Below are 14,645 nucleotides of genomic sequence, written 5' to 3' on the forward strand. Positions count from 1 at the left end.
CTCTGCTGCCCTTTTATACGAGCAGCATCGGCTGCTGACTGATTGGCAACCAGCCAGCAGCCGAGGCCAGATTGGGGACAGCTGCCAGTCTTTTTTTTGTTTTCTTCTCTTTCTTTCTTATTGGTTCGTCATCTCCTGATGATGATGATGATGATGATGCCCACAACATCTGGTCAACAACACATGGTGGACGCCCTCCAACCCCTACTTGAATTCTCTCCTCTCTCTCTCTCTCTCTCCCTCTCCCCCGACCATCACCTTCTCTCCCCCTCTTCTCCTGCCAGCAGCATGCAGAGCTGAGGGAGCCCCATGCCACCTCCGGTAAGCAGCGGCCTTCAGAGGAAGGGGGGGGGGGGTAGAGCAGCTGCTCCTTAAAGCAGAGACAGAGCTCTGGTTTTCGTTTAGTTGAGCTCAGAGGAGCTTCTTTAGCTCTCGTAGCCGCTCCTTCCAATCTGAAGACAACAGTTGCACGCCGTGTCACATTGCGCCACAAGAGGGCGCTAGAGAGGCGACACGTCTGATCTCTCCATCCCTCCTCTAGCTGCCGTGGTGGGTGCTGATGACGCCCTCCTCCTGACACCTGGCAGGATGAGCCAGCGCCAGGTGAAGGACAAGGAGAAGGAGAAGGAGAAGGAGGCGGGCCTCCAGACGCCCAGCAGGGAGCAGGTGGCCAGCCCCTCCAGCCTCAGCCCGGGGGTCAGCTACAGCCACGGTGAGACTCTCTGGTTTCACTCTGTGTCCTCGCAGCTCAACACCGTGTGACGACCTCATGTCACACACACACGACCTCTTGACCTCCTTTAGGCTTTTTATTACCTTCATACAAATAGCTTATTTAAAAGTTAAAAACTAAGTAGTATGACAAAAACAGCAACGTCCAGGGTCGTCACTTCCAGTACCTCTTAATACAGACACCTGTATCTCGAATGTGCTTTGTAGGTATCGTATTATATTTAAATGAGTTTAATTCATTTGCTGTTATTCACTGTATAAACTCCATGTTTACCTGTCCCAGTGGTGCATTGAGCACAATATAAATGTCCACAGCAATTATTGACACACCAGTAAACAGTACCCTCAGTCTATCTCTGTCATGTGTTTCTAACTGACGTCCAGGGCCTGAGGTGTCAGCATGGAGCACTGAGGCCGACACCGCCTCCTCTATGGGGGACATCTGAATACTGACTAATGCTCTGGATATAAATCACCTTGATGAGTCACCATGGGCGGTTCTCAAAGGGAACAGAGTGAGTTAAACATGGAGACTCAGAGGAAGTGGGGGCGGGGCCAGTTCAGGCCTCGTTCTCTCATGAGTGGCTCAGAGGATGTTCATATGCAGTCGATCCCCGAGGATCATCTGGTCCACGCCGCAGACGCTCTGAGGAGCCGGTGACCCTCGACCTTAGGGTCACCACAGTCTGTTGTTCGGGCTGAGAGGCTGCTGCTCCAGGTCACATGGAGGAGCCCTCTGACGTCACCCCCATCACACCGGACCTTGTTCTTGTGTTACGTCGCCCCCTTGTGGACGCTCTGCTCGGGCTGTGAGGCTGTGTGGTCATTTAGTCGTCCTTCTCTTCTCTTTAGATGGCGTGACATCTCTCAGGAGGAGAGGGCTCCTCCTCTGTGGACCTCCTGAGGGTTCTCCCTTGTTTCTCCTGAGCGAGGGTTCAGCATGTGTACAGATCATAAATGATGTTGGAGCCCCACAGGGAACTGTTCTGTCTCCCTTCCTCTTCACCCTGTACACCAGTGACTTCCAGTACAACACGGAGTCATGCCATCTGCAGAAGTACTCTGATGATTCTGCAGTGGTCGGGTGTATTAGGGATGGACGGGAGGAGGAGTACAGGGCAGTGGTGAGTGACTTTGTAAAGTGGGCCGATGAGAACCACCTGCTGAACGTGGCAAGACCAGAGAGATGGTGGTGGACTTCAGGAGAAGGCGACAGCTCCTACACCTCTGAGTGTCCTGGGAGTGGACGGACATGGTGGAGGTACAAGTACCTGGGCGTCTCCATCGACAGCCGACTGAACTGGGCCAACATCAACGCTGTGTACAAGAAGGGATGAGTCGACTTTTCCTGAGAAAGCTTCGTTCCTTCAACGTGTGCAGCAAGATGTTGGAGTTGTTCTACCAGTCGGTTGTGGCCAGTGTGCTGCACTTTGCCATTGTCTGCTGGGGGAGCAGCATCGGAGCCGGTGACACCAGCCGTCTTAACAAACTGGTTAGGAAGGCTGGCTCCATCATCGGCTGCCAGCTGGAGCACCTGGAACAGGTGGTGGAGAGGAGGTCGTTGAAGAAACTGGTGTCCATATTGGACAACCCGGACCACCCTCTCTCCACCACCTCCTACAGGGACAGAGGAGTACTTTCTCCAGACGTCTCCTCACGCTCCGCTGCCACAAGGAGAGATACAGGAGAACATTCCTGCATGAGGCTCTACAACAGTTCACCTCTTGCCAGATCACCCTAACCCTTCTTATATTTTGTGTTTGGTTTTTTATTCTTGTGTGTTGCTGCTACTGACTCGACAAATTTCCCCTTGGGGATTAATAAAGTATATATCTATCTATCTATCTATCTATCTAAAGCCCTCGAAGACTCATTTGAGATTTTGGGAAAGTCCCCTCAGACCTGTGTGTGTCTCCTCTGGTCGGTAAACATCTCACCCGTTGCTCCGCTGCTGGAGTTGATGAACCAAAAGATTTCTAAATTGCTCTCTTTCAAATCTCAAACTGAAATGTGTTGGCTTTTCCATTTGGTTGTTAAACGTCGGGGTCAAAGGTCAAAGGTGAAACAGAGAGAGACACACAGGAAATGAGCAAACGGCCCAGTCAGCCGGGAATCGAACCTACGCAGTCGCCTCTAGCCCCGCCCCCTCTGCATGAATACCTTTCATAAAGCTGTGAACCTCACATCCAACCACTAGAGGGAGTGAGCGCCACACAGGAACACACTCAGGCCTCTGTGTTCACACACGTCATGACAGGTGTGTCCACAGTAACATCCTCCTTTGTTGTTGTTGTTTATCTGATGTTGTTTATCCTTCATGCACGTCGTCCTGCACCTGCAGCACAAACTGTGTATCCATGGCAACGGCTCTCAGCAGCCTTCGGTCCTGCGCCGCGGTGACGGCCGTCAGTCACGGTGCTGCAGATATAACGGATTCACGTGTACCTGGAGTCACGAGGCGATGACATCATTACATCTGAGGGGGAGGATTATGACTATCACGCTATCACGTTATAACGCTATCACGCTATAACGCTATCACGCTATAACGCCATCACGCTATCACGCTATAACGTTATCACGCTATAACGCTATCACGCTATAACGCTATCACGCTATCACGCTATAACGCTATCACGCTATAACGCTATCACGCTATAACGCCATCACGCTATCACGCTATCACGTTATAACGCTATCACGCTATAATGCCATCACGCTATCACGCTATAACGCTATCACGTTATCACGCTATAACGCTATCACGCTATAACGCTATCACGCTATAACGCTGCGCTATCACGCTATCACGCTATCGCTATAACGTTATCACGCTATAACGCTATCACGCTATAACGCTATCACGCTATAACGCCATCACGCTATCACGCTATCACGTTATAACGCTATCACGCTATCACGCTATCACGCTATAACGCTATCACGCTATAACGCTATCACGTTATCACGCTATCACGCTATAACGCTATCACGCTATCACGCTATAACGCTATCACGCTATCACGCTATAACGCTATCACGCTATCACGCTATCACGCTATAACGTTATCACGCTATAACGCTATCACGCTATAACGCTATCACGCTATAACGCTATCACGCTATCACGTTATCACGCTATCACGCTATAACGCTATCACGTTATCACGCTATAACGCTATCACGCTATAACGCTATCACGCTATAACGCTATCACGTTATCACGCTATAACGTTATCACGCTATAACGCTATCACATTATAACGCTATCACGCTATAACGCTATCACGCTATAACGCTATCACGTTATCACGCTATAACGCTATAACGCTATAACGCTATCACGCTATCACGCTATAACACTATAACGCTATAACGCCATAACGCTATCACACTGTCACATGGTTTCTATGGTAACGTGGTCTCATTGGACCCTCCTGTGACACAGGTTTGTCCAGTCCGCTGTTCTCCCTCTACGACAGCGTGCTCTTCTGCTCCTCAGAGGTATTGGTCACAACTCTTTCCCCCAGTGCATTGTGGGTGGGGCTGTGTTTCTAATGAGCCGTGAGCGTGCCAGGTGAGCTCTGCTCTTCGTCCTCGATGACTCACTGACAACCACAAATAGACTCCGGAGGATCCCTCAATCCTCTTTGGAGCTCTGACTGCCTTCCGCTGGCTGCCCGGCGCCTTTCCAGGTAAACGGGAGAGTCTACCTGGAGGGGGGGGGGGGAGAAGGGGAGGCATCATGTAGTAGAGAGGAGGAGATGGTGAGATAACTGAGATTGAAAAGAAATGAAGACGATACGTGAGCGGAAGTGAGTTGGTTGGCGAGCAAAGAGCAGGTGGGGTCATCGTGGATTAGGATCAGCCTGGGGGATTACAGCCTGTCAGACGGGCTGAGGGGCGGGGCTTACCCACGCTCAGACACCTCACTGAGGCGAGACATGGGCTGGAGAGAAGGAGGCGCAGCAGCACGGACCAAGCGACGGAGGGCAGCCCGGCGGCCTGCCTGGACGCACGCCGCCTGGATCTAGAGCGAGGAGGGGGTCCGAGCGTGGTCCGGGCCATCCAGGACCCGTCTGACCTTTGCCCTACTTGCCTTTACGTGTGAGCCGGGAGGAGAGCCAGGTACAGTGTGCAGTCGAGTGTTCTCCCTCTAGCTCCACCTGCCCCCTGCCACGGCCTCAGTGTGTGTGTGAGGCGGCTCATGAGGCTCTTTGAGGATAGAGGGATGTCACCATGGAGACGGCAGGTGGAAAGACCTCAAGGGACTGTGGGAGCAGCTCCGCGGGGACCCGAGGGCCGTGACGTAGGACCAGGTCCTGCTGTCTGCAGGGTCACCGCATGGAGGCCAGGATGCTCCACAGGAGGTTGATGGCTTCGCGTCGTAAGAGTCTGACGGGTCATCGGAGCCGTGAGTTCAAGGTCAACACAGGGCAGGTTCACATGGAGCTGGTTCTGACCCAGAGAATCCACTCTGCTCCTCTGGGAGCAGCTTCATCCTGCCGGAGACTCATGAGCACCGGTGACCTCGTTAAGCTGGGGGGGGGCTTTAAAAACACACAGGTCGTCTGACAGGAGGATCAGGAAGCAGTAATATGAGGAAGCACACACACAGGCACACACACAGACACACACACACACTCACAGGCACACACACACACACACACTCACAGGCCGGAAGACAAGGGGATGAGATTCTGTTCTGATCGATCACATGTGATCGATCAATCGACGCTGAGGACCGGATCATGTCTGAGTACAGGGTGTGAGCCTCTGTCCTCTTAGAGCCTGTGTGTGTGTGTGTGTGCCTGTGTGTGTGTGTGTGTGTGTGTGTGTGTGCCTGTGTGTGTGTGTGTGTGTGTGTGTGTGTGTGTGTGTGTGTGTGTGTGTGTGTGTGTGTGTGTGTGTGTGCCTGTGTGTGTGTGTGTGTGTGTGTGTGTGTGTGTGTGTGTGTGTGTGTGTGTGTGTGTGTATGCCTGTATGTGTGTGTGTGTGTGTGTGTGTGTGTGTGTGTGTGTGTGTGTGTGTGTGTGTGTGTGTGTGTGTGTGTGTGTGTGCCTGTGTGTGTGTGTGTGTGTGTGTGTGTGTGTGTGTGTGTGTGTGTGTGTGTGTGTGTGTGTGTGTGTGTGTGTGTGTGTGTGTGTGTGTGTGTGTGTGTGTGTGTGTGTGTGTGTATGTGTGTGTGTGTGTGTGTGTGTGTGTGTGTGTGTGTGTGTGTGTGTGGCATAGCTTTCACAGTCAACCAGCTGCATAGTTGAGTGATGAACAGTGACTGCAGGAGGTTCGTGTCCCGGTGTGCTCTTGGCCCCCTGGTGGCCGGTGGCAGTAACAGCTTCCTCCTCCTCTCCTGAGCTACATCATTACAGCCCAGATGAAGAACACATAGATTCACTGGGGAGCGGTACAGCGTCACCATGAATTAAAGAACACAGCAACAGAGAGAGAGAGAGAGAGAGAGAGAGAGAGGAGGAGGAGGGGTACTTGTAGGCCAACATGCACAGGCTTGCTGCTTCAGAGACACGAGCATAGAGAGAGAGAGACAGAGAGAGGAGGAGGAGGAGGAGGAGGCTTGTTGTTAAGTACTTACAGGCTGCTTTCAGAGACACGAGCATAGAGAGAGAGAGAGAGAGAGAGAGAGGAGGAGGAGGAGGAGGGGCTTATTTGTTATTAAGTACTTACAGGCTGCTGCTTTCAGAGACACGAGCATAGAGAGAGAGAGAGAGAGAGAGAGAGAGACAGAGAGAGAGGAGGAGGAGGAGGAGGGGCTTATTTGTTATTAAGTACTTACAGGCTGCTGCTTTCAGAGACACGAGCATAGAGAGAGAGAGAGAGAGAGAGAGAGAGAGAGAGAGAGAGAGAGAGAGAGAGAGAGACAGAGAGAGAGACAGAGAGAGAGAGAAAGGGAGCAGTCTGCTGAAGGAAGCGTCGAGGGAAGCAGCATCCTGCACTTGTTCTGTGTCTGAGCTGCTGTGTGTGTGTGTGTGTGTCTGTTTGTGTGTGTGTGTGTGTGTGTTTATCCTCTCGGCTCACTGCGTGCCCCCCCCCCCCCTGGGTTCCCCTCCGTCCCTCGGCCTCCTGATGAAGGAGGGCGTGATGAGCCGCCGCCGCTTCTCCACGTACAGCGGCACGGCGGCGTTCCGACCTCCGCACCCCGACGGACGCAAGCTCATCCGCAACGCCTCCTTCGGGGGCTACAACGAGCTGCCGCCACTGCCAGGTGGGTCAGCCCCCCGGGGCCTGAGAGCCCGTCGTGGCCCCTGGGGGGGTCCCTGTAGTCGTGGTGTCGATGTCTGGCCGCTGAGCGTCTCGTGCTAGCCGAGGGCTCGGCTCCGGAGAGGCAGACCTGGTAGAGATGGAGGTAACCACGGTGATCAAACAATGCCTCGGTTTAAAGGACGTCGTCTCGGCGCCGCCGGGTGGGAGCGTCTCACGGCAGCCGGCGTGTCGCTAGGAGACGAGCCGCCGCTCCATCCTCACGTCTTTGAATCGGCTGCCTCTGGCGTGGTTCCAGATGTGCAGACCGCTCAATGACCACGTGGTCAAAGCTCCCGAGCAGCAGGACTGAGGCTATAATGGCCACTTCAACAACAAATCAAAATGAAGGACTGACAGCGTTAGTGTGTGTCGGGTTGAGCTGCATCAGAGCTTCATGGAGAGGGCCGGGTCATATCGGTGGACATCAGCTGGGGGTCAACCTCTGGGCCCTGACCCTCCAGGACCTCAGGTCAAGCTGTGTGTTTCCTCATGTGGCTTTGTGTTGGACGCCTGCCGCTCTGTTGGTAACCGCTCCTTCATCCAGGAGAGTTGGATCTCTCTAGTTGGATCTCTCTAGTTGAATCTCTCTCGTTGGATCTCTCCAGTTGGATCTCTCTAGTTTGATCTCTCTAGTTTGATCTCTCTTATTGGATCTCTAGTTGGATCTCTCCATTTGGATCTCTTTGTTGGATCTCTCCAGTTGGATCTCTCTAGTTGGATCTCTCTAGTTGGATCTCTTTGTTGGATCTCTCTAGTTTGATCTCTCTAGTTTGATCTCTCCAGTTGGATCTCTTTGTTGGATCTCTCCAGTTGGATCTCTCTAGTTGGATCTCTCTAGTTGGATCTCTCTAGTTTGATCTCTCTAGTTGGATCTCTCCAGTTGGATCTCTTTGTTGGATCTCTCCAGTTGGATCTCTCTAGTTTGATCTCTCCAGTTGGATCTCTTTGTTGGATCTCTCCAGTTGGATCTCTCTAGTTGGAACTCTTTGTTGGATCTCTCCAGTTGGATCTCTCTAGTTGGATCTCTCTTATTGGATCTCTCTCGTTGGATCTCTCTTATTGGATCTCTCTAGTTTGATCTCTCCAGTTGGATCTCTTTGTTGGATCTCTCCAGTTGGATCTCTCTAGTTTGATCTCTCCAGTTGGATCTCTCTAGTTTGATCTCTCCAGTTGGATCTCTTTGTTGGATCTCTCCAGTTGGATCTCTCTAGTTGGAACTCTTTGTTGGATCTCTCCAGTTGGATCTCTCTAGTTGGATCTCTCTTATTGGATCTCTCTCGCTGGATCTCTCTTATTGGATCTCTCTAGTTGGATCTCTCTAGTTTGATCTCTCTAGTTGGATCTCTCTAGTTGGATCTCTCTTATTGGATCTCTCTAGTTGGATCTCTCTTATTGGATCTCTCTAGTTGGATCTCTCCAGTTGGATCTCTTTGTTGGATCTCTCCAGTTGGATCTCTCTAGTTGGAACTCTTTGTTGGATCTCTCCAGTTGGATCTCTCTAGTTGGATCTCTCTTATTGGATCTCTCTCGTTGGATCTCTCTTATTGGATCTCTCTAGTTGGATCTCTCTAGTTGGATCTCTCTAGTTTGATCTCTCCAGTTGGATCTCTTTGTTGGATCTCTCCAGTTGGATCTCTCTAGTTGGATCTCTCTAGTTTCATCTCTCCAGTTGGATCTCTTTGTTGGATCTCTCTTATTGGATCTCTCTAGTTGGATCTCTTTGTTGGATCTCTCTAGTTTGATCTCTCTAGTTTGATCTCTAGTTTGATCTCTCCAGTTGGATCTCTTTGTTGGATCTCTCCAGTTGGATCTCTCTAGTTGGATCTCTCTAGTTTGATCTCTCTAGTTGGATCTCTTTGTTGGATCTCTCTAGTTTGATCTCTCTAGTTTGATCTCTCCAGTTGGATCTCTTTGTTGGATCTCTCCAGTTGGATCTCTCTAGTTGGATCTCTAGTTGGATCTCTCTAGTTTGATCTCTCTAGTTGGATCTCTCCAGTTGGATCTCTTTGTTGGATCTCTCCAGTTGGATCTCTCTAGTTGGATCTCTCTAGTTTGATCTCTCCAGTTGGATCTCTTTGTTGGATCTCTCCAGTTGGATCTCTCTAGTTGGAACTCTTTGTTGGATCTCTCCAGTTGGATCTCTCTAGTTGGATCTCTCTTATTGGATCTCTCTCGTTGGATCTCTCCAGTTGGATCTCTCCAGTTGGATCTCTTTGTTGGATCTCTCCAGTTGGATCTCTCTAGTTTGATCTCTCCAGTTGGATCTCTTTGTTGGATCTCTCCAGTTGGATCTCTCTAGTTTGATCTCTCCAGTTGGATCTCTTTGTTGGATCTCTCCAGTTGGATCTCTCTAGTTGGATCTCTTTGTTGGATCTCTCCAGTTGGATCTCTCTAGTTGGATCTCTCTTATTGGATCTCTCTCGTTGGATCTCTCTTATTGGATCTCTCTAGTTTGATCTCTTTGTTGGATCTCTCCAGTTGGATCTCTCTAGTTTGATCTCTCCAGTTGGATCTCTTTGTTGGATCTCTCCAGTTGGATCTCTCTAGTTTGATCTCTCCAGTTGGATCTCTTTGTTGGATCTCTCCAGTTGGATCTCTCTAGTTGGAACTCTTTGTTGGATCTCTCCAGTTGGATCTCTCTAGTTGGATCTCTCTTATTGGATCTCTCTCGCTGGATCTCTCTTATTGGATCTCTCTAGTTGGATCTCTCTAGTTTGATCTCTCTAGTTGGATCTCTCTAGTTGGATCTCTCTAGTTGGATCTCTCTTATTGGATCTCTCTAGTTGGATCTCTCCAGTTGGATCTCTTTGTTGGATCTCTCCAGTTGGATCTCTCTAGTTGGAACTCTTTGTTGGATCTCTCCAGTTGGATCTCTCTAGTTGGATCTCTCTTATTGGATCTCTCTCATTGGATCTCTCTTATTGGATCTCTCTAGTTGGATCTCTCTAGTTTGATCTCTCTAGTTGGATCTCTCTAGTTGGATCTCTTTGTTGGATCTCTCTAGTTTGATCTCTCTAGTTTGATCTCTCCAGTTGGATCTCTTTGTTGGATCTCTCCAGTTGGATCTCTCTAGTTGGATCTCTCTAGTTTGATCTCTCTAGTTGGATCTCTTTGTTGGATCTCTCTAGTTTGATCTCTCCAGTTGGATCTCTTTGTTGGATCTCTCCAGTTGGATCTCTCTAGTTGGATCTCTCTAGTTTGATCTCTCTAGTTGGATCTCTCCAGTTGGATCTCTTTGTTGGATCTCTCCAGTTGGATCTCTCTAGTTGGATCTCTAGTTTGATCTCTCCAGTTGGATCTCTTTGTTGGATCTCTCCAGTTGGATCTCTCTAGTTGGAACTCTTTGTTGGATCTCTCCAGTTGGATCTCTCTAGTTGGATCTCTCTTATTGGATCTCTCTCGTTGGATCTCTCTTATTGGATCTCTCTAGTTGGATCTCTCTAGTTGGATCTCTCTAGTTTGATCTCTCCAGTTGGATCTCTTTGTTGGATCTCTCCAGTTGGATCTCTCTAGTTGGATCTCTCTAGTTTCATCTCTCCAGTTGGATCTCTTTGTTGGATCTCTCTTATTGGATCTCTCTAGTTGGATCTCTTTGTTGGAGCTCTCTAGTTTGATCTCTCTAGTTTGATCTCTCTAGTTTGATCTCTCCAGTTGGATCTCTTTGTTGGATCTCTCCAGTTGGATCTCTCTAGTTGGATCTCTCTAGTTGGATCTCTCTAGTTTGATCTCTCTAGTTTGATCTCTCCAGTTGGATCTCTTTGTTGGATCTCTCCAGTTGGATCTCTCTAGTTGGATCTCTAGTTGGATCTCTCTAGTTTGATCTCTCTAGTTGGATCTCTCCAGTTGGATCTCTTTGTTGGATCTCTCCAGTTGGATCTCTCTAGTTGGATCTCTCTAGTTGGATCTCTCTAGTTTGATCTCTCCAGTTGGATCTCTTTGTTGGATCTCTCCAGTTGGATCTCTCTAGTTGGAACTCTTTGTTGGATCTCTCCAGTTGGATCTCTCTAGTTGGATCTCTCTTATTGGATCTCTCTCGTTGGATCTCTCTTTGTTGGATCTCTCCAGTTGGATCTCTCCAGTTGGATCTCTTTGTTGGATCTCTCCAGTTGGATCTCTCTAGTTTGATCTCTCCAGTTGGATCTCTTTGTTGGATCTCTCCAGTTGGATCTCTCTAGTTTGATCTCTCCAGTTGGATCTCTTTGTTGGATCTCTCCAGTTGGATCTCTCTAGTTGGATCTCTCTTATTGGATCTCTCTCGTTGGATCTCTCTTATTGGATCTCTCTAGTTTGATCTCTTTGTTGGATCTCTCCAGTTGGATCTCTCTGTTTGATCTCTCAGTTGGATCTCTTTGTTGGATCTCTCAGTTGGATCTCTCTAGTTTGATCTCTCCAGTTGGATCTCTTTGTTGGATCTCTCCAGTTGGATCTCTAGTTGGAACTCTTTGTTGGATCTCTCCAGTTGGATCTCTCTAGTTGGATCTCTCTTGTTGGATCTCTCTCAGTTGGATCTCTCAGTTGGATCTCTCTAGTTGGATCTCTCTAGTTTGATCTCTCTAGTTGGATCTCTCTAGTTGGATCTCTCTTATTGGATCTCTCTAGTTGGATCTCTCTTATTGGATCTCTCTAGTTGGATCTCTCCAGTTGGATCTCTTTGTTGGATCTCTCCAGTTGGATCTCTCTAGTTGGAACTCTTTGTTGGATCTCTCCAGTTGGATCTCTCTAGTTGGATCTCTCTTATTGGATCTCTCTCGTTGGATCTCTCTTATTGGATCTCTCTAGTTGGATCTCTCTAGTTTGATCTCTCTAGTTGGATCTCTCTAGTTGGATCTCTCTAGTTTGATCTCTCCAGTTGGATCTCTTTGTTGGATCTCTCCAGTTGGATCTCTCTAGTTGGATCTCTCTAGTTTCATCTCTCCAGTTGGATCTCTTTGTTGGATCTCTCTTATTGGATCTCTCTAGTTGGATCTCTCTAGTTGGATCTCTTTGTTGGATCTCTCTAGTTTGATCTCTCTAGTTTGATCTCTCCAGTTGGATCTCTTTGTTGGATCTCTCCAGTTGGATCTCTCTAGTTGGATCTCTCTAGTTTGATCTCTCTAGTTGGATCTCTTTGTTGGATCTCTCTAGTTTGATCTCTCTAGTTTGATCTCTCCAGTTGGATCTCTTTGTTGGATCTCTCCAGTTGGATCTCTCTAGTTGGATCTCTCTAGTTTGATCTCTCTAGTTGGATCTCTCCAGTTGGATCTCTTTGTTGGATCTCTCCAGTTGGATCTCTCTAGTTGGATCTCTCTAGTTTGATCTCTCCAGTTGGATCTCTTTGTTGGATCTCTCCAGTTGGATCTCTCTAGTTGGAACTCTTTGTTGGATCTCTCCAGTTGGATCTCTCTAGTTGGATCTCTCTTATTGGATCTCTCTCGTTGGATCTCTCTTATTGGATCTCTCTAGTTTGATCTCTCCAGTTGGATCTCTTTGTTGGATCTCTCCAGTTGGATCTCTTTGTTGGATCTCTCCAGTTGGATCTCTCTAGTTTGATCTCTCCAGTTGGATCTCTTTGTTGGATCTCTCCAGTTGGATCTCTCTAGTTGGAACTCTTTGTTGGATCTCTCCAGTTGGATCTCTCTAGTTGGATCTCTCTTATTGGATCTCTCTCGCTGGATCTCTCTTATTGGATCTCTCTAGTTGGATCTCTCTAGTTTGATCTCTCTAGTTGGATCTCTCTTATTGGATCTCTCTAGTTGGATCTCTTATTGGATCTCTCTAGTTGGATCTCTCCAGTTGGATCTCTTTGTTGGATCTCTCCAGTTGGATCTCTCTAGTTGGAACTCTTTGTTGGATCTCTCCAGTTGGATCTCTCTAGTTGGATCTCTCTTATTGGATCTCTCTAGTTGGATCTCTCTAGTTTGATCTCTAGTTGGATCTCTCTAGTTGGATCTCTCTAGTTTGATCTCTCCAGTTGGATCTCTTTGTTGGATCTCTCAGTTGGATCTCTAGTTGGATCTCTCTAGTTGGAACTTTAGTTGGATCTCTCTTATTGGATCTCTCTAGTTGGATCTCTCTAGTTGGATCTCTTTGTTGGATCTCTCTAGTTTGATCTCTCTAGTTTGATCTCTCCAGTTGGATCTCTTTGTTGGATCTCTCCAGTTGGATCTCTCTAGTTGGATCTCTCTAGTTTGATCTCTCTAGTTGGATCTCTTTGTTGGATCTCTCTAGTTTGATCTCTCCAGTTGGATCTCTTTGTTGGATCTCTCCAGTTGGATCTCTCTAGTTGGATCTCTCTAGTTGGATCTCTCTAGTTGGATCTCTCCAGTTGGATCTCTTTGTTGGATCTCTCCAGTTGGATCTCTCTAGTTGGATCTCTCTAGTTTGATCTCTCCAGTTGGATCTCTTTGTTGGATCTCTCCAGTTGGATCTCTCTAGTTGGAACTCTTTGTTGGATCTCTCCAGTTGGATCTCTCTAGTTGGATCTCTCTTATTGGATCTCTCTCGTTGGATCTCTCTTATTGGATCTCTTTGTTGGATCTCTCCAGTTGGATCTCTCTAGTTTGATCTCTCCAGTTGGATCTCTTTGTTGGATCTCTCCAGTTGGATCTCTCTAGTTTGATCTCTCCAGTTGGATCTCTTTGTTGGATCTCTCCAGTTGGATCTCTCTAGTTGGAACTCTTTGTTGGATCTCTCCAGTTGGATCTCTCTAGTTGGATCTCTCTTATTGGATCTCTCTCGCTGGATCTCTCTTATTGGATCTCTCTAGTTGGATCTCTCTAGTTTGATCTCTCTAGTTGGATCTCTCTAGTTGGATCTCTCTTATTGGATCTCTCTAGTTGGATCTCTCTTATTGGATCTCTCCAGTTGGATCTCTTTGTTGGATCTCTCCAGTTGGATCTCTCTAGTTGGAACTCTTTGTTGGATCTCTCTAGTTGGATCTCTCTTATTGGATCTCTCTCGTTGGATCTCTCTTATTGGATCTCTCTAGTTGGATCTCTCTAGTTTGATCTCTCTAGTTGGATCTCTCTAGTTGGATCTCTCTAGTTTGATCTCTCCAGTTGGATCTCTTTGTTGGATCTCTCCAGTTGGATCTCTCTAGTTGGATCTCTCTAGTTTCATCTCTTTGTTGGATCTCTCCAGTTGGATCTCTCTAGTTGGAACTCTTTGTTGGATCTCTCCAGTTGGATCTCTCTAGTTGGATCTCTCGTTGGATCTCTCTTATTGGATCTCTCTAGTTGGATCTCTCTAGTTGGATCTCTCTAGTTGGATCTCTCTTATTGGATCTCTCCAGTTGGATCTCTCTAGTTTGATCTCTCTAGTTGGATCTCTCTTATTGGATCTCTCTAGTTGGATCTCTCTAGTTTGATCTCTCCAGTTGGATCTCTTTGTTGGATCTCTCCAAAAGGAGACCATGTCGCTGTCTTCTCCTTCTCTGGGGGCGGAGCGTCGTCATGGGGACGAGGTGCCATGTCCCGCATCCAGAGGGCTGCTCCCTCATTGAGTTGTGAGTCGCTCTGTGCCCTGTGAGTCGGACCGAGCCGTGTGTTGACGTGTCTGAGCGAGGCAGAGCAGCCTGAACTACGCTCTGTATCCTCGTCTCTACGCTCTTCTGTAGCCTTCAGCACGTCCAGAGGGAAGACCACCACACGAAGGAGGCGTTGAGACGTCCAGTCAAA

The 14,645-nt window shown here is 48.3% G+C and overlaps 2 protein-coding genes across 2 annotated transcripts in view; both read left to right on the forward strand.

Annotated features, from left to right (window-relative positions):
- The first annotated feature begins 261 nt into the window (after positions 1–261).
- LOC130200924 (uncharacterized) lies at positions 262–4,843 on the forward strand. Its single transcript, XM_056425501.1, has 5 exons — positions 262–321; positions 542–712; positions 1,585–1,904; positions 4,215–4,309; positions 4,657–4,843. The coding sequence occupies exons 2-5, from the start codon at positions 589–591 to the stop codon at positions 4,841–4,843; spliced, it is 726 nt and encodes a 241-aa protein (XP_056281476.1). The 5' UTR covers positions 262–321; positions 542–588.
- A 1,955-nt stretch (positions 4,844–6,798) lies between these two features.
- The window catches only part of osbpl8 (oxysterol binding protein-like 8), a 34,167-nt gene continuing 26,320 nt past the window's right edge, over positions 6,799–14,645 (forward strand). Inside the window, exon 1 of the mRNA XM_056425502.1 lies at positions 6,799–6,952. Coding sequence (XP_056281477.1) covers positions 6,814–6,952 — 139 coding nt within the window. The 5' untranslated portion in view covers positions 6,799–6,813. The remainder of the gene's footprint in view (positions 6,953–14,645) is intronic.

Source organism: Pseudoliparis swirei, chromosome 10 (assembly GCF_029220125.1).
Source record: "Pseudoliparis swirei isolate HS2019 ecotype Mariana Trench chromosome 10, NWPU_hadal_v1, whole genome shotgun sequence".
NCBI classification, from domain to species: Eukaryota; Metazoa; Chordata; class Actinopteri; order Perciformes; family Liparidae; genus Pseudoliparis; species Pseudoliparis swirei.

Excerpts from the sequence above, each read along its gene's own strand:
- LOC130200924 (XM_056425501.1), top strand. The coding sequence starts at position 589 with ATGAGCCAGCGCCAGGTGAAGGACAAGGAGAAGGAGAAGGAGAAGGAG. Across the intron at positions 713-1,584 it reads GGGGGTCAGCTACAGCCACG|ATGGCGTGACATCTCTCAGG; the intron begins GTGAGACTCTCT and ends TCTTCTCTTTAG. Across the intron at positions 4,310-4,656 it reads ATGAGCCGTGAGCGTGCCAG|ACACCTCACTGAGGCGAGAC; the intron begins GTGAGCTCTGCT and ends ACCCACGCTCAG.